Source organism: Notolepis coatsorum (genome assembly GCF_963971535.1).
Source record: "Notolepis coatsorum genome assembly, chromosome: 1".
NCBI classification, from domain to species: domain Eukaryota; kingdom Metazoa; phylum Chordata; class Actinopteri; order Aulopiformes; family Paralepididae; genus Notolepis; species Notolepis coatsorum.
In genome coordinates, this window is record NC_140165.1 from 214511800 (window position 1) to 214531189 (window position 19390).

General features: G+C 41.5%; 1 protein-coding gene across 3 annotated transcripts in view; it reads left to right on the forward strand.

Annotated features, from left to right (window-relative positions):
* The window catches only part of LOC311235461 (clathrin heavy chain 1), a 62389-nt gene that overhangs the window by 39025 nt on the left and 3974 nt on the right, over window positions 1-19390 (forward strand). For 2 of the 3 annotated variants that reach the window (XM_084322924.1, XM_084322923.1), the window contains exons 19-30: window positions 1806-1951; window positions 2193-2376; window positions 6439-6631; window positions 7591-7748; window positions 8890-9054; window positions 9936-10043; window positions 10700-10867; window positions 12142-12291; window positions 12975-13106; window positions 15187-15297; window positions 16065-16235; window positions 17106-17327. In XM_084322924.1, coding sequence (XP_084179050.1) covers window positions 1806-1951; window positions 2193-2376; window positions 6439-6631; window positions 7591-7748; window positions 8890-9054; window positions 9936-10043; window positions 10700-10867; window positions 12142-12291; window positions 12975-13106; window positions 15187-15297; window positions 16065-16235; window positions 17106-17327 — 1908 coding nt within the window. Of the gene's footprint in view, window positions 1-1805; window positions 1952-2192; window positions 2377-6438; window positions 6632-7590; window positions 7749-8889; window positions 9055-9935; window positions 10044-10699; window positions 10868-12141; window positions 12292-12974; window positions 13107-15186; window positions 15298-16064; window positions 16236-17105; window positions 17328-19111; window positions 19133-19390 lie in introns of all 3 variants that reach the window. The other variant, XM_084322922.1, reaches the window with a different exon arrangement.

Genomic DNA, 19390 nt, shown 5'->3' on the forward strand with positions numbered 1-19390 from the left:
CTGCAATGTTCTTATACCCCTACAGTAAGTTGACCCTCGTACTATACTTTATCTTTACTATCTTTTAATGTTATTACTTTTATTATTTCTGTTCTTATGCTATCGACAATTTTCTATTTTATGCTATTTTCTTTTCACGGGACTGGCGTTTTTCTTCCTCCTTTCCCATGTATCCTGTGGGAACGTTAGCTTGGGCTCCTGGCTAAGTCTTTTTTCTCTCTCTATATCTATATATATATATATATATATATAATGTGGGAACGTTCGCTTGGGCGCCTGGCTAAGTCTTTCTTTCTCTATATATACTGTGGGAACGTTAGCTTGGGCTCCTGGCTAAGTCTTTTTTCTCTCTCCTATATATACTGTAGGAATGTTAGCTTGGGCTCCTGGCTAAGTCTTTTTTTCTCATATATATATATAATATATATATATACTGTGGGAACGTTAGCTTGGGCGCCTGGCTAAGTCTTTCTTTCTCTATATATACTGTGGGAACGTTAGCTTGGGCTTAGTCTTTTTTTCTCTATTCATATATATTTCTTTCTATACTTGTCTCTATTGCAGTGACTCCCATGAGTTCTAGTGTTTATTTATGGTGATGGAGGGCAAGATACACGTAAACAAAATGGCAGAAAGAACCGTAACAAGGATACACATATCAATACACATGACCCCCTTTTACACAGCCTGTTCAAGGCGGGAATGTGGCGTCGTTATTTTAATGTTGCGTCGTTTCAGAAAATTATCATTTGCAAGTAGAACATAATAGGTTTAAATTATAGAGCAAAATTATCATACAGAGGGCAACACCGAATTTCCACCTTGCCGTTCTGTATAAAAGGTACAAACATGGAACGGGGGGAGTGTTGTTGTTCTGGCATTAAACCGGCAGTGGAGGTAGTCACATTGCCGATTCAACGTCTGTAAAAGAGACAGCTGGCATGTCGGAATGTTTTGCCTTGACCACACGTCCACACCCCCAACTAATTTCATTGGTCACCCCAACTGCTTCTTCTGGTCTATAGCTCTCTGGCACCTGTTTAATGCCATAGTGAACCTCATATTGTCATTGATATTCCCCAGCGAATCTCTTAGTTACATCGACACTGTCTTATGTTTTGCAGGTTAAGTATTTAATATTCGTTATTGACCATTGGGCCACCATTGTGTCGATTAGTGGCCAGAGCAGCAGTCTTGTTTCACCACATAGCCAACATTGGAAGTACTTCACCTATATGTACAACCCTGCTTAGCTTACGCAATGTTGTTGTAACTAAGAGATTCACCTATATTCACAACCCTGCTTAGCTTACGCAATGTTGTTGTAACTAGAGAGTCACTGAAACTAAACAAATTGCATTCATGCATGGATCATGGATTTATCAACGTCTAATATGATTTTCACATGAGCATTTCCTGGTTGATAAGAAGATGATGGTGCTGATATGTTGAATGTCATGCCTCTGATTCCCGAACGCTGGCATGCTATCTAGAATCACACACGGTGGGTGACATTTTGCCAGCTTTGTTTGGTTCATTCATTGTATAAAAAAAAAATAAAAAAAAAGCATGAGGCCAGATTCTCTGAAGATGAGTCAAAGTACCATGCCTGTGAATTCCCACTAGGGTCAGAGTGAGTGAGTGGGTGAGTTGATGACATTGTGGGCCTATGAGTTAATGTGTCACCTTGGGAAATCTATTTGTGGTGGGTGTGTCCGATATTGTGGTGCACTGCCATGAATGGGGAAACACTGTAATTGACGACATAAGACGTGGCCCGTCTAATATGTTCCTCTCCGCCGCAGGTGGTCCAGACGGCTCTGTCGGAGACCCAGGACCCAGAGGAGGTGTCGGTCACCGTCAAGGCCTTCATGACCGCTGACCTGCCCAACGAGCTCATCGAGCTGCTGGAGAAGATCGTGCTTGATAACTCTGTCTTCAGCGAACACCGGTAAAAGAGAGAGAGCTTTATCTGGCCAAGTGTACACAGATCTCGTGCAGTTTTCATCGATGGTTCGTGGGTTTGTGCCATTGTATTCACCTTGAGGTGGGACTTGAAACCTCAGTAACTCAAATCGACCCAAAACCATAGTTGAAATGATGCACGGGAACTGTGATCATTTAGCCACATAAACCGGGACTCTCTCTTTTGCCTGTGTTCACCGAGACACCTTCTCTCCCGGTTGTGTCAGTAACCTTCAGAACCTGCTGATCCTGACGGCCATCAAGGCGGACCGGACCCGCGTCATGGAGTACATCAACCGCCTGGACAACTACGACGCCCCGGACATCGCCAACATCGCCATCAGCAATGAGCTCTTTGAGGAGGCCTTCGCAATCTTCAAGAAATTTGATGTCAACACCTCTGCCGTGCAGGTCGGCGGACAGCTTTGTTTAAATATTGAATCACAGCCAGATCTCTCCATACTATGTTAGCACTGTGCCAGTGCAGGAGAGACGTCTGGCAGAACCCAATATGATGGCACAATTAGGGTAAAAAATTGTTGTTTTGTATTTCTCAAACCAATCATCTAGGGCAGTGCTAAGCACAAAATTAAGCATTACATCACGCGCAGGAGTGGGTTATGAGAATTAGACAATGCCTAGGGGTGGTCGTTAGACCCCCCTACAAGGCTGTACACTGCGACGAGGTTATCGCAAATTGCCCCTTAATTTGGCCCGTGCGAGTGGTAAATAATATTTGGGGGCAACCTTGCGAGTAGTGATTTCAACCCTTCATTCGCATTTCACTCCTAAATTAATCCATACAAATTGGATAAAAAAAATTGCAAAACATTAGCCTACAACCAGGGCTGTACAGTGCGACATAATGTTGCGGTGCTATGAAAAAATCTGTCGGCGATGAATGAATTTACTGCGTAGCCCCCCGTGCGAGAAAAAAAGATTTGCGTGTACTGTGAAGTGAATCTGGGCCACGCTATTCTACTTGGTAGTTGTAGTCTATCGTGCGATTGAATACCATGTCCCTGTCTGCGTAGAGTCCATACATCCAACACCAAATCCCATAATTCCTAGTGAACAATCCAATCGAAACTGAATGTGGGCTAGTGCATCGCCAAAGAAGAACTTCCTTTCAATAAGTTTAAGCCGCAAATTTTGCTCTGCAAGAAGAAAGGAGCGGATATCAGTCCATCTTATGACAACCACGTCCGATGTGGAGAGATGATAGAGACCATAGCCGGTGAAATTAAGTCTGATCTGGCAGTGATGATTGACGGGGACACACTTCTAACGTTCAGCCATACATTAGGTGAGTAGCCCACTATTAGGACGTTTTTCAATACTTAAATACTGTCTACTTAAATTTCCCTCCGGGGATCAATAAAAGAATCAACCTATCTATCTAATAATGAGACAATATGCAAATAAGATAATACTAATAATTGTCATGGTTCCCCGTATATGAAAGTGGCTTGCAACTTACTGCTGGTAAAATCACTGTTTATTTCTCGTTTTGCATAGTATTACATTCCTCTTCTATAAACAATCAAAGTCCCACCGTAAAAGCCTCATGCGGGTCAATTAAACCTTTTTGATTAGAGTCTTTCCTTCGAGCTAAGTTGAACTGAACATTTCACTGTCAAAAGCACAAATGTAAACAAGGTTGCGTCGCAACACGGTTTTCAAAATAAAGGTCACGTATACAAATACCGTAGTAGGCCTCTTAATTCTTATAAAAAAATAAAGTCCCGGATATACATAAACATTAATTGGCATAGATCTCCAACACATTGATCACTTTAGGCACACCCTGAAACCAGTAACATCACAAATATGAAGCGGGTAATTACCCATAAAAATAATAAACCTTTCATGTTGTTATTTACAATAATAATAATACATTTTATTTATAAAGCACTTTTCATTGTGAAACAAAGGTATGCATAGTTTCTTGTACTCCTGATTAATGCAATGGTGTGTGTGTTGTGATGATCTCATTCAAGGAGCACTACAAGCGCGCACACACACACACACACAGTTTGTTGTTTTTGTTCTATTAGTGATTTACACACTTTCTCAGTTGGTTCATTATAAAATATACAAACCTGAAAACAAAAAAATAAAAATAAAAGGACCACAGTAATGAGGCAGGAGGAACATATTTTTTTGCACTATAATTGTAAAATTGTTATTTAAAAATGTGCCCCTAAAAAATATTCTGTGCCCCTAAATTTCTCATTTAGGGGCAACTGTGCCCCTAGTGAAAAAGCTTAGCGTACAGCCCTGCCCTAGGCATGGTCTAATTCTCATAACCCACGACTGTGCGTGGTGTAATGGCTTTTATACAACTGGCGCATTCATCCAACCTTATTGCTATACAATAAACACATTAATTGAAGATTTATTGACAACCATCCGCAGAAAAAGTTGTTCCAAAAAAAAAAAAGAGACGTTGCCTCCGTGAGCAGCGCTGTTTCAAGGCATTCCATCTAAAGTGAGCGTGTGTGATGGGATTGATTGAAATTTTTATTACAGATAGACAGTGCTTACATCTTTATACAATTGCCGAATTCATCCAACCTTATTGCTATACAATAAACACATTAATTGAAGCATAATGGACGTTGCGTTTATGCAGTCAGGTTAGACGCCGTTTACAGTCAAAGTTTTGCTTGTACACGGTTGCAATTCAATTCCCCCTCCTTGCAGTCCTCGCCAGTCGCTTAAATACGTCATTGGCTATAGGCTTTTTAAACAATTTAATAGGCTAAACTTCGTTTTAACTTCTTTTATTCACATTTGTTTATTTCATTTAATTTTTCCCGACATAATGCTACCTGCCTCGACGAAATCCGTGATTCAGTTGCGATACAGATGAATTATGAAGTTAGCGGTTGTTATTGGAATGATTGATTGAAAGTTGTATTACCAGATTGCAGAATGGGTACAATACAGTACAGCTCAATACACACAATTGTTAAGGGGATGCAGACCAGAGAAAGACTTTCGTCTTATTTACATCAGGGTCCCCCATTTTCAATTCATCATAACATATATGACATACATGACATACAGATAGACAGTACTGCTACATCTAGATTTACATTTATGACATACCAGATTTACAAATACAGTACTGTTTTTGTAGGGTGATTATGGTTTATTTACATTGATGGTAACATTTCCGGGTATAGTGCAGTTTGTGAAAAGAGTATCTGGGTCGTTATTTTGCCTCTTAGCTGGAACAGAATTCTCAGAACCTTCTGCACCTTCTGCAATGCGCTTTTGCGCAGATGAGCCTGCGAGAACATGGCTATAATTTCACCTGTCTTCAAAATTTGGGGTCCAATAGGATTGCAGGGAAGACTCACATCTATGGCCAGTGACAGACATAATATCCCTCGATTTATATTTTGAATAGGTTGCTTCAAAGCATGCCGTCTAACAGTGAAGTGAGCGGTTGTTATTGGATTGATTGATTGATTGATTGGACATTTTATTAAGTGAAATGAGTGTCCTTTTGACGAATGGCATCTAACAACAGACTTTGCACGATATTTATTTTGTTCCACAATGACTCATGATCCACCAATTACATAATCCAACATTGTGTAAGAAACTAACACATTCGACGTGACAGAATCGTTTTTAATTAGTCGTTATGACGCTTTCAACACATCCATTCGTAAAGATTATTGTCCACCATCTTGGTTTTTCCTAAAAAGTCGAACTGGCGGAGTGATTGTAATTCGGTTGTGGGCGGGTTTTGGGATCACGAGCGTGGGTTATGAGAAATAACCACGTCTAACTTGACTGTTTCAGCCAATCAGAATCGAGAAATGTGCATGCCGTTGTATAATGCAACTTACTAACTGGATAACGAGAGTGTGGCTTGCTAGCTCGAAGACCAATGAAAGTAGTCTGTGCCAATGGTAGATTCAGCCCTCTAAATTCCTTGTCTGTCGTTGCGTTTTAATAAGAAATGATTTCCCCCCCCCAGGGGCGGCCGGATAGCGCAGCGGACTAAGCGTCTGTCTACCACCACAGAGACAGTGGGATCGAATCCAGCTGTGGTGCTTCCGGGTTGGCCGACCGTCCATACTAACACAATTGGCAGTGTCAGCGGGGGGGAAAGCCGGCGAGGGTGGGTCCTGGTCGTTGTAAACAGCGACTCCTACAGTTCGGTCGGGGCGCCTGCACAGGATCTAGGAGAGGTAGTGTGACCTTCCACACGTTACACTCTCCCAGTGAGAGTCTGCGCTGCCAGGTGAAAAGAAGCGGTGGGCTGGGTACACATGTGTCGGAGGAAGCATGTGATAGTCTCCGCCCTCCCGGACCCACGGTAGGGGGTAGAGTGCGCAACGACCAGGAAGGGGATTGGGAATTGGCATAACGACTAACATTGGGATGGGAGAAAATCGGAAAAAAGGAGAGAAAAATTAAATAAAAAAATGATTTCCCCTTTCCACTATCCAGGTCCTCATTGAGCACATTGGGAACCTGGACCGGGCCTATGAGTTTGCCGAGCGCTGCAACGAGCCCCCGGTGTGGAGCCAGTTGGCCAAGGCTCAGCTGCAGAAGGGCCTGGTGAAGGAGGCCATCGACTCCTATATCAAGGCCGATGACCCCTCAGCGTACATGGAGGTGGGACAGGCTGCTGCCCAGAGTGGTAAGAAGAGCTTCATCCGTTATATTCATAGTGTCCTCATGACGTGTCCATGCATATCCCACCAATATGATGCCATGTTGTCAACACGGCTCATTGACCATGGTTCTCATTTATTAATGAATGTTATTTGATTACAATTACCTCATTTGTCCACCAAAATGTCTTGCGATGATGAGTCGGATGATCTTCTACATTCTGTGTAGGGGAAATTGACTGTTCTCATGTGTACATCGCCACTTAGAGGCTCTGATCTCTTCTTTAATGTGGTTACTGATTCCCATCACTCTTTCCACTGGGGGGCAGTAATGTGTAAAGGTCAGTGTTCCAACCTCCATTGAATCTGAAATTAGAAAAATAGTGTTGTCTTCTGGGTAGAAAACAGGTGGAGTTTGCCTCTAATGGAGCAGTAGTTGTGAGGACGTTTTGGCTGTTTTGGCTGTACAATAATGTGCTATTCAAAAAACTGAAACATTCTTGACGCTAGAACTCTCAAACATAAAAAAACAAAACAGAAGGTAGTTTACATAGCTTGCATATGAAAGTGATGTCGCGTGTGTCCTGTCCGTCACGCAGCGCATTCAGGCCCACGCCAGAAGTCGAGAGGAAGACAGCCGGGGGCTTTATATTTCCCCACAATTTAATATAAATGTTCACAATTGAGTATGTCTATCATTATTTAGAATATGGAATATGGGGCGTCCTGGTGGCTCACCTTGATAGGACGTGTACCATTTAACCGCAACGTCCTGGGTTCGATTCCAGCCCAGAACAATTGTTGCATGTCATTCCCTGTCTCTCTACCCTGCTTTCCTGTCTCACTGTCCTATCTCAATAAAGCAGAAATGCCCTAAAAATATATAAATAAATAAAAAAGAATATGGAATATGCCCCGACAGCCCTACTGTGTCGACAGGAACTGCCCCCTCTAGCTTTAATCTCTTCTGTCCTGCTGTGTTCAGGTAACTGGGAAGACCTGGTGAAGTTCCTCCAGATGGCTCGAAAAAAGGCCCGGGAATCGTATGTTGAGACGGAGCTGATCTTCGCCTTGGCCAAGACCAACCGTCTGGCTGAGCTGGAGGAGTTCATCAACGGACCAAATAATGCCCACATCCAACAAGTAGGCTCTTAGACACACACATACACCACCCCGTATCGTCTTCTATTTCTTCTCCATACACATTCAATAAATGTCTATTTCACTTTATTTTGACTCTTTATTTGCTTTGGCTAATTGCAGTGTTTGTTTTGTTTAGTTGTGTTATTTATTGTTTTGTTTTTTTATGTGTTTTTTTTGTCTATATTGTGATGAGTATGTATATTTTTGTGTTGTCAGTCACTGTAAGTTATTGGACCCCAGGAAGAATAGCTGCTGCTATGGAAAAGCTAATGGGGACCCATTCATTATTAGATAATAAAACAAACAAACAGTAACCTGTTGATATTCTGACACCAGTTACCGTAATTCCTCTAATAGTAACCGGTATTCAATTAAAAACCGGGTCTCTATTAATGACCGGGTGCGCTGTTGAGCTAAGTAATTATAAGCCGGCCTCCTAATACAAGCCGGGTTTCATGTATATTAGAGGAATTACGGTATTTCCCTCAACGGATTTACCATAGGCAATATATTTTGTTATTGTTGTTATATGCTGGCCTGGCTGTGCAGTAAATACCATATAATGATACGGTGTTAATGTTTACCAAGAGAGTAAGCCTACCTCAGAATTGTATAAAACGAAGTTATTATTATTATTATTATACCAGTATTGTGATTGCACTATTTTACTTTATTTAACTTTTTTTGACCACCTGTAATTGCACTGTTTAATACCGTATTTCATACAGTACTTGGTTTCAATAAATGAACCCAGTACATTTTACTGGGTTCAAACTGACACAAAATGTTGATTTATTCATTATGATCTGTTTGAAAATTAGAAATATAGGCCTCTCTCTTATACATGCCTCCTCCTAATACAAGCCTGGTATCCGCTACAGTTGAAACAAATACAAGCCGGGGTTACTATTAGAGGAATTACGGTAACAGTCTTACTCAAATTCATTTGGTTTTGAGAGTAATTGAGTTAATTGCTTTTTCATGTAATGTTAAATGCGGCACACATTTATGTACTGTAATGTCTGTTTTTTTTTATTTTAAAATTTTTGGCTTGGGCCCTAAAAAGTGATCAATGTTCACCCTTCTTCCACTCTCCTGCTCTCTCCTGCTCTCTCGCTCTCCTCTCGTTGTCTCCCCTCAGGTCGGGGACCGCTGTTATGACGACAAAATGTACGATGCGGCTAAGCTGCTCTACAACAACGTGTCCAACTTCGGCCGCCTGGCGTCCACCCTGGTGCACCTGGGAGAATACCAGGCCGCCGTGGACGGAGCGCGCAAGGCCAACAGCACGCGCACTTGGAAGGAGGTCAGACCACACTCCCAGAGTGGAGGAACACTGAGATTAGATTAGATTACAATGTATTGTCATCATACAGCACAATGAAAATAAGTTTGGCATCCAACCAGAGTGCAATAGTAATATACAATGTACATGTGATTTAACCGTTTCACTACCACACTACCAAATGGTTAACCCTTTCACTGCGACAATACAGAAGGTTAACCCTTTCACTGTCACGATAAAGTGTTATCCCTTTCACTACCACACTACAGAAGGTTAACCATTTCACTACCACACTACAGACGGTTACAGTCTGTAGTGTGGTAGTGAAAGGTTTAACCTTCTGTAGTGTGGTAGTGAAAGGGTTAAACTGGGTATACATTTTATACTAGAATGTATATACATAACATAGGAAATGTGAATCCCGGACCGTACTTTATTATTTTTATCTTATTCTTAGGCTTATTTTATTCTTTATTCTTAGGCAATTCTTATTCGTGACTTTGTTCTGTCTACCTAAATGTTTACTGTGAGTGATTTGTAGTGCCAAATTTCCCTCAGGATGATTAAAGTATTTATATTCTATTCTAAGACCGTGCAATAACCATAACATGAGATACTGGGCACGCAGGATACAATAAATAGCACACACACCATACAGTCGGCTCACAGCATCACTATTATCTGCTCCTTTTATAAATGGAGAGCACACAGAAAAGGATCTTGAAATCCATGTTGATTTATTTTTGCTCCTCGCTGAAGGATTCTATATTGCGTTGTTATTTGTGTTACTTGAAGGTTTAAAACACATCTTATATAAAAGTCACATGTTTTGACTGAAAGTGTATTATTATGTGATCATCTGGACCAACCATGTCATGTTCATTACTTCCGTGCTCTCCCAGGTGTGCTTTGCCTGTGTGGATGGGAAGGAGTTCCGTCTGGCCCAGATGTGTGGCCTGCACATCGTAGTCCATGCTGACGAACTGGAAGAACTCATCAACTACTATCAGGTACGCACAATTGACCTTGTCTGTCCAAGGAAAGCAGCAGTTGTGATTGGAGGATCAAGAAAAGAGGGCAGAGTTTGAGATAGGTCTATACCACTGGACTATGCCCTGACTCCAGTTGAAGTACCACACAGTAGTTATTAGAAATACTTGAGTTAATTTAGATCAGATTAGATTAAAATGTATTGTCATTGTACAGCACAAGTACAGTACAACAAAAAGAGGTTTGGCATCCAACCACAGTGCAAATGTAACAGTAAAGTGCAATAGTAATATACAATGTACAGGTGATTATACTGGGTATAAAACATATACATTAGTACTTCTGAGTATAGTGCTAATCAGATGTATGTAGAGAGTTGTGGTATTAATATGTACAGTGATACAGGTATAAAGACACTACGGTAGTAACTCATACTGGCCAGCAGCGTAACTAGTAAGAGTAGGTAAGAGATATGTACAGATATAGTATCTGCAGATATGTTAAAAAGGTGTCATTCCACAATCAAATATAATTTCTATATACAGATTATAATGTTAAGAATTGTGGACCACTTATACAGAGTTGTGAGACTTTCATATTACACATGTAAATACTAATTAATGTCCATAATACTGATCTGAGTCTCGTCTCTGTGTGCTTCCTCTGCGTCCCTCAGGACCGCGGCTACTTCGAGGAGCTGATCACCATGCTGGAGGCAGCCCTGGGCCTGGAGCGCGCTCACATGGGCATGTTCACAGAGCTGGCCATCCTCTACTCCAAGTTCAAACCCCAGAAGATGAGGGAGCACCTCGAGCTCTTTTGGTCCCGCGTCAACATTCCAAAGGTATGGCGAGGACACGCCAGGCTTTAAAGTCTTTAAACCCCGCGTCCTGGGGGAAGGTAACGACTCTGTCCGGGATGTCACAAAATGGTAGATGAGAAAAGGCTGCGTTTATATACTTTAATTGGATTTGCTCAGGACAGTTGTGGAAGCAATATATAATATTTAATTGAAATCCCTGTGCAAACCCCTAAATAGTTTTCCAGGGACACCAGATATATTGACAATTTACTAGATTTAAGGTTCACTAGTTTATTACCATTTCAATGAAACATTGATTGGAATTTGTCTTGGTGAGTGCACAGGTGAACAACAATTTCAGCATTCTTTGAATTCTTTTTGAGGTTGATCTGGGCGATCATAGCCTGAACAGATGTACATTGTTGTTATAATACCTCATTCACTTGTATTTCTAGGCAACAAGGACGCTGCTAGCTTGCCAATTATTTTTGTCTTTCAACTTCCTATGAGCGTGTGACACTGTATCTAGAAAGGGAGATTGGCCTTCAAGGAAAAACTCTAAACCCCTTGTTCTATTTCTCTACAGATATAGTTGTTATAAGGATAATGAGCTTAGCTAAACAGTTTTGTGCTCATGGATGCATTATTTATTTGGTACAGGAAATAAAGAAGTAGGTGGGGCGTATAAGGTGAATACAACAAGATTGTGTGAATACTCGATTGTGATTGGCTGAGAGGTCCACATTATTTTTGTACATCATCCAGCAGTGTGATGTATTTAAAAAAAAAATAATTATAAGTAATTTTGTTAGAGGTGCGGCTGGGTAGTGCAGTGGACTAAGCACTCGCCTATCACCACAGAGACTCTGGGATGGAATCCAGCTGTCAGTGGTACCTCCGGCTTGGTCGTCCCTACTAACACAATTGGCAGTGTTACCAGGTGGGAAGCCGGTAGGGTGTGTGTCCTGGTCGTTGTAAACTGCGACTCCTACTGGTCGGTCAGGGCGCCTGTTCAGCATTACGTTCCCCCTAGTGAAACTCCTCGCTGGCAGGTGAAAATAAGCGGCTGGCGACTCCACATGTATCGAAGGAGGCATGTGGTAGTTCTACACCCTCCCCAGGCCGACAGTGGGGCAATGCGCGCAACGACCAGGAAGGGAATTGGCATAACGACTAAATTGGGATGGGTGAAAAATACAGAAAGCCCAAAAATAAATGAAGAAAAAAAAAGATAATAATAATAATTTTGTTAGAAAGCACTGTATGTATAAGTTCTTCACCCTAACCTGTTGTCTTGTGTTGTTCCTTCGCCGCAGGTTCTGAGGGCAGCAGAGCAGGCCCATCTCTGGGGCGAGCTGGTGTTCCTTTATGACAAGTATGAAGAGTACGACAACGCCATCCTCACAATGATGTCCCACCCTGCCGACGCCTGGAAGGAGGGCCAGTTCAAAGATATTGTTACCAAGGTAACTTAGTTTGACGAGGGGATAGAGACGGGACGGCGTTTCTCCCACCAGGTTTGTAAATAAGGGAGAATCCAGCACAGTAACTGTTACTGACCTGACGAAGATCCGCCTGTTGACGTTGTCTTGAGTAACCTATGAACACTGTGTGCAGGCTTCCGTCTTATTTACAGTAGACTGGTTGGCACCCTAGCACCTATATTTGGATGCTGCATTCATACCAGAACATGGTCTTTTGATACCGTGTGAAAAATGCTATATAGATAGTTATTAATATTTATTATTATATTGTAAAAATGTATGCATTGAAATGTCTGTAAACTCTCGATGACATTGAAAATGAGGGTGACCTCAATTGTCCTTTCGAGAATAAATAAAGGTTTGAATGAATGATATAAACACACGCAGAAATACATTGTTCATCCACCTGCCAAATTGCCTGGTGGATTTATTAATTATCTTTGAATGATGACTTAATGTTTTTGAGGTCCCGTATTTCACACTCCACAACTACAATTCAGACCAGCAATGTCCTTTCCATCTTATAAATACCTGAATGTTGGACTACAGTTCTTTTAATTTTTTTTTTACTCTACAGAGGTGCATAATAATGATGTGAACCAGTGTTTCTTGGTTTTGATTTGCTCGTGTCCAGCCTCCCAAGCGCGTGTCTCTTGTCCTCGCAGGTGGCCAACGTGGAGCTTTACTACAAGGCCGTACAGTTTTACCTGGAGTTCAAGCCATTGTTACTGAACGACCTGCTCATCGTGCTTTCTCCAAGACTGGACCACACGCGTGCCGTCAACTACTTTAGCAAGGTACTGGGGACACCAGGGACATGTTACACTCCCCCGTCATCTGATTGACCTGTCTCAAACCCCGCCCTCTTTTCTTGATCCTCCAATCACAACTGTTGCTTCCCTGGGATGAAAAGAGGACAGGTTTGAGATGAGTAGATGATGAAAAGAGGACAGGTTTGAGATGAGTAGATGATGAAAAGAGGACAGGTTTGAGATGAGTAGATGATGAAAAGAGGACAGGTTTGAGATGAGTAGATGATGAAAAGAGGACAGGTTTGAGATGAGTAGATGATGAAAAGAGGACAGGTTTGAGATGAGTAGATGATGAAAAGAGGACAGGTTTGAGATGAGTAGATGATGAAAAGAGGACAGGTTTGAGATGAGTAGATGATGAAAAGAGGACAGGTTTGAGATGAGTAGATGATGAAAAGAGGACAGGTTTGAGATGAGTAGATGATGAAAAGAGGACAGGTTTGAGATGAGTAGATGATGAAAAGAGGACAGGTTTGAGATGAGTAGATGATGAAAAGAGGACAGGTTTGAGATGAGTAGATGATGAAAAGAGGACAGGTTTGAGATGAGTAGATGATGAAAAGAGGACAGGTTTGAGATGAGTAGATGATGAAAAGAGGACAGGTTTGAGATGAGTAGATGATGAAAAGAGGACAGGTTTGAGATGAGTAGATGATGAAAAGAGGACAGGTTTGAGATGAGTAGATGATGAAAAGAGGACAGGTTTGAGATGAGTAGATGATGAAAAGAGGACAGGTTTGAGATGAGTAGATGATGACTAACCTCTTGAAATTCCTCTTGTTCTTTTCCTTCTCTGCATTTTAATGATGCATGTTTTGTGTCACTTTGTGTTCTGCTGACGTTACATTATTCCTGGGCAAAGCGTACTTTAAACAGGTCTCATTGAGACTATGCTGAATTAGATTAGATTGTTATCGTCATTGTACAGCACAAGTACAGTACAACAAAAAGATGTTTGGCATCCAACCAGAGTGCAAATGTAACGGTGCAATAGTAATATACAATGTACAGGTGATTTAAACTGGGTATAATATATATAAATTAGTAGTACTACTGAGTAATAGTACTATTCAGATGTATGTACAGAGTTGTAGTATTAAGATGTACAGTGATGCAGGTATAAAGAGACTATGTAGTAAGTCATACTGGCCAGCAGCGTAACTAGTAAGAGTAGGTAAGGGATATATACAGATATAGATGTAGTGTCTAGATATGTAAAAAGGATTATAATGCAGGTATGTACAGACAGATGTGAATATATATATATATTAGTGCTGTCAATCGATTAAAATATTTAATCGCATGATTGTCCATAGTTAATTCTCGATTAATCGCAAATTAATCGCTTTAAAAAAAATGTCTACCTTAAACGGATCTTTTTCAAGTTCCAAGTTTTAATACTCTTATCAACATGAGAGTCAACAAATGCTTGCTTTATGCAGCCATTTAACACAAAAGGATGACCCTCATGCATTGCAAATTTGCATCAAATTCAAAACAGAGTGATGCACAAAATAACTTAAAAGAAAATAATAATTTAAAACAATCAATAAAGTGTGCATGAAATAATAGGGGAAAGAAAACGTTAGGAACTTGTTACATTCACACACACAAGGGCTGAGTAACACACACCCTCCCTCTCTCTCTCACACACACACTCTCCCAGCTCTTTCTCTCTTGCCCCTTCCTCATCTCTCTCACCCCCCTCTCTCTCTATATCTCACACACACACACACACTTCAGAAACAAACGTAGTATCAATGAGAGCATCAATAATACACCTGAGTGAAGTCTAGTAAAAAAAATATAAAAAAAATATATATATCTTGAGTGAGTTAAAAAAAATGGCGTTAATAGAATCGGGCGATAACGCGTTAATACCGCGTTAACACCGCGTTAACTTTGACAGCCTTAATATATATATATATATATATATATATATACGGTATATACAGCACTATAAAAGTACCTTAAAAGTGAGGTATATACAGCACAAATAAAAGCATGAATTGAGACAAAAATAGAACAAAAAATAAGGTAATCTTCTTCGTCCCTATCTCTCCAGGTCAAGCAGCTGTCGTTGGTCAAACCGTACCTCCGGTCGGTGCAGAATCACAACAACAAGTCTGTCAACGAAGCGCTCAACAACCTCTTCATCACAGAGGAAGACTATGCAGTAAGACATATTTAAGACATCAGAGACAACTTTATATAAGACATCAGAGTTTAGGATTAGGAAAAAATCTGCTTTTAGCTTCTGTGCCCCCGACACGTGGAATGTTTTGCAAAGCACCTTAAAACTCAATACTTTTGTATCCATTGGTCAGTTTAGATCTATAATGGCCAACCATTTCACCTCGTCTGTAATTGTTTTGATTGATTTTAATTGATTGACTTTTCTGTTTTTATATTGTTTTGTATTATGTATTGTTCCTCTCAATGCCATTGTAAATGAAAGATTGAATGAAACATTCAATTCATAAGATAGTCTTTAAATCTCTTTATTCTGATTCTTTTTTTTTAAAGGGGGGGGGGTGGGACTGCTGGAAAAAGACCCTCCCCTGCAGTGCCGTCATGAATCCACTAGAAAACAATATAACACATGCTTCTCCATGAGCTCTATAGACATTTTCAGAGACCCGTCTATTTCCTGGCAGCTATTGACCATATTCAAACGGTGGCCATTTTGCTCTGATGTCATGCTCAGGTTGGGATTTCTTTCCACCCTGTTCCCAAGGGTTGTAACAGGGTAGAAAGGAATCACAATCTGAGCATGACTTAAGAGCAAAAATGTCCGCCATGTGAATACGGTCAATTGTGTCTGCAGACGCTGCAACAGAAAATGAACTTGGGAATGTTTCAGAATGTTTACGTCATCCTGGTGTTCAAAAAGGCCTCTAACAGAACTAGAACCCAGAGTGACGTGTTCTCCTTGTCCTCCAGGCTCTGCGTACCTCCATCGACGCCTACGACAACTTTGACAACATCTCGCTGGCCCAGGGCCTGGAGAAGCACGAGCTGATCGAGTTCAGGAGGATCGCAGCCTATCTCTTCAAGGGCAACAACCGCTGGAAACAGAGCGTCGAGCTCTGCAAGACGGACAAACTTTACAAGGTACCCGTTTACTAAAACATAGAATCAGCGTGGGTTTTTACTCAAATGTATCTAGTATTTATTATAAAGACAAATAGTTGGCTTTGCTCAGATCAGTATTGGAGACTAGTGTTACATCTGCTGTAAAATGGGGTGGCTAGGTGGTGTAGTGGGCAAGGCACTCGCCACCAGTGTGGAGACGCTAGGATTCGCGTGTTCGAATCCAGCTCTCCACATTGTTTTTCAGTTTGGCTGGTCGTCCGCAGTAATACACATTGGCCGTATTACGGGGAGGGAAAACTGAAGGGTGGGGATCGAACGTTGTGAACAAGCGACTCCTACAAGTCGGTTGGTGCGCCTGCGCAGTAGAATCACGAAGTGTCGGGGGCAGCGTGAGCCTCCCACGCGTTACTCCTCGACACTGAGAGATCGAGCTGCGCAGGTGAAAAGATGCGACTGCTGTTACCTCAAGTACCGGAGGGGACTTGTGCTATGTATGACTTAGTCCACATTGCAGCCGGCTTGTGGGAGGCAAGAAACAGCGTTCGTGACAGGGGAGGGTTGAATTGGATGATACGAAATTGGGATGGGAGAAAATATGGAAAAATGGGAGAAAAAGTGGATCAAAAAAAAAAAACATCTGCTGTAAAATATTGTATTTTGAGCATTAATTGTGAACATGAATCTTGTGAAATGCATATCTCTCATTATTTAGGCTTTCTTTGTGTATTTGTATTTGGGTTTTTTTTAACGTTGGAGGATTCTACGTAGTATCTGTGTGGTTTTGTCGCTGGGTTGAATTACTAACATCCCATTTAGACCAGATCCATTCCCGTTCGACTTCGACACAGAGCGTTATATATATACGTTTCTCCGCGTTCCTCCCCGCAGGACGCCATGCAGTACGCGTCCGAGTCCAAGGACACGGAGCTTGCGGAGGAGCTGCTGGCCTGGTTCCTGGAGGAGGACAAGAAGGAGTGCTTCGCCTCCTGCCTCTTCACCTGCTACGACCTGCTGCGGCCCGACGTGGTGCTGGAGACGGCCTGGAGGCACAACATCATGGACTTCTCCATGCCGTACTTCATCCAGGTCATGAGGGAGTATCTCTCCAAGGTGGGTCGGCTCGCGGGGGGCCTCTCGGAGGGAGCCGTCCGCAGCTCTGTGATAACGCGCCCGCTGCGCGAGATGGTGTTAAAAGGGAACGCCACCCCAAGTTAGGGATTCAAGTGTGCTCTTTCTACGACCTAGGAACGTTCAATCAGCGTTTGTGAACATGGGCTCCTCGCTCTCTCAACGCCAGAAATGAAAGAGGACTCAAAACGAGTGATGTCACTGGTGATGTCGTCATGTATAAAGTAGGACTAGATTTGGGAGAGAATTGTTCCCATGTCCACTAATATTTTTGGACCTCATACAAGTGGATAAAGAGAGAGTAGTCGTTGGGCCAGATAACCTAATCGATCACAGAGGGATCATTTTATTCTCTTTTTGAGTTTGCAAATACCCTCCGACATACTTTTTAATTTCATTCATTCTCATGGAATCACGTGTGTTTATCATCCTTGGTGTTTTTCCTCGTTTGGTTTTGGGTTTCCATCGTCGCTGCTTTTCCATACAAATGTGTTGGAGGGAGATTTCATGCTGCCATGTTCCTCCTCATGCCAACGTGTGTGTTACCTGGCTGACGAAACACCACGTCCTGCTGGTGCTGCACAGACATGTTAGACGGGAGGGGAGAACAGTTTAAATGGGATACATTTTCTCTGCTTCTGTGTTATAGCTTTGTGTTAATTTTAGCATCTAATCAATGATGGTTATGTTGATAATGAGGCTATGTTTACAATCGCCTCAAATGTTTGTAGTCTGAAAATGAAGATCTTTTTTAGGGCCTCGACTAAAGTAATTCTTAGTCTACTAATAGTCGAGGATTTTGTCGACTAATCGATTAGTTGATTTATAGGTGCCGTAAGTGGTATTTTCTTGTTAAAGTAAGTGGTCTACATGTTAGAATAATAGCTCTACATTCTGACATCCATCACTGATATAGATACATTTTCTGGTATCCCATTCCAACAAAAAATGTCTGAAAGATTTGAAATAAAAACTAGTTTTAAGCAAATGTGTCCTTAAAACAAGTAAAATAATCAACCAGTGCAGGAAGCAAATTTGGCTTGGCAAGATTTCTTGAAATAAGTACAAATATCTAGGGTTCAATCTCTCTGATAAAGTGGGAAGGGATAACAGAAAATGTATCTTCCGTTTACTGCAGCGCAGGAGGGATCGGCAGACCCATGTTACTGACCAAACACACTATATCAGTGATGGCTGTTGGAATGTAGCTATGTAACATATTTTAACAAAGAAATACCACTTACAGCACCTTTTAATTGACAAATTAATCTGTCAAAATCTTGAGTTTCCCACGTTGCAATAATGCAAAAGCACCTCTTTAAATCTCATACTTGCCAGAGATGTGCTAATAATTTCTCATGAAATAAGTTATTCAGTGTAGGTGGGAAAAAACAACATCAGAATCAACTAAAAAGGTATTTTTATATCAATTTATATGACTAAACCGATCGATTAATCGACAATTAGGGGGGCAGCCCTAATCTATTTACAGTGGTAGCAACTTGTAAACAAATGCTAGACATTCCACACTGCCAGAGTGATCTCAACATGATGCATTTGTATCAAAAGTGGCCTTATTTACATCTCTCACTCTTGTGATTTTCTTCTTCTTCTTCTTTATTTATTTGTGTTTGTTTGTTTGTTTGTTTGAAAAGCGATGATTCCTCTATATATTTGCTTGCTCTCTTCTCTTTCTCTCGATTTTTGGGAGACTTCCATTTTTTTTAATTTTTCTCCTTAAGTTGCCTCTCTGAATTCCCTTTCAGGTCGATGCGATTAAGGAAAAGGTGAAAGTCGAATCCATTTTCCAATCATTCTTTTTGACCCTCCCCGTAGCCTGTAGTTTGGAGGAGTGATACTAGAGGAAACTGCATGAGTCTGTCCCCTCCCCTCCCCCCATGTCACTCTGCTGCTTCTGACTCAACACACTCTCCACACCTCCACTAGACTACCCCACCCACCCACCAGAACACCCCAGAATGGGGCTCTCCCTACACCTGCCTCCAGGAACACAACGGGTCTGCTGGTGTCTGTAGCTACTATTC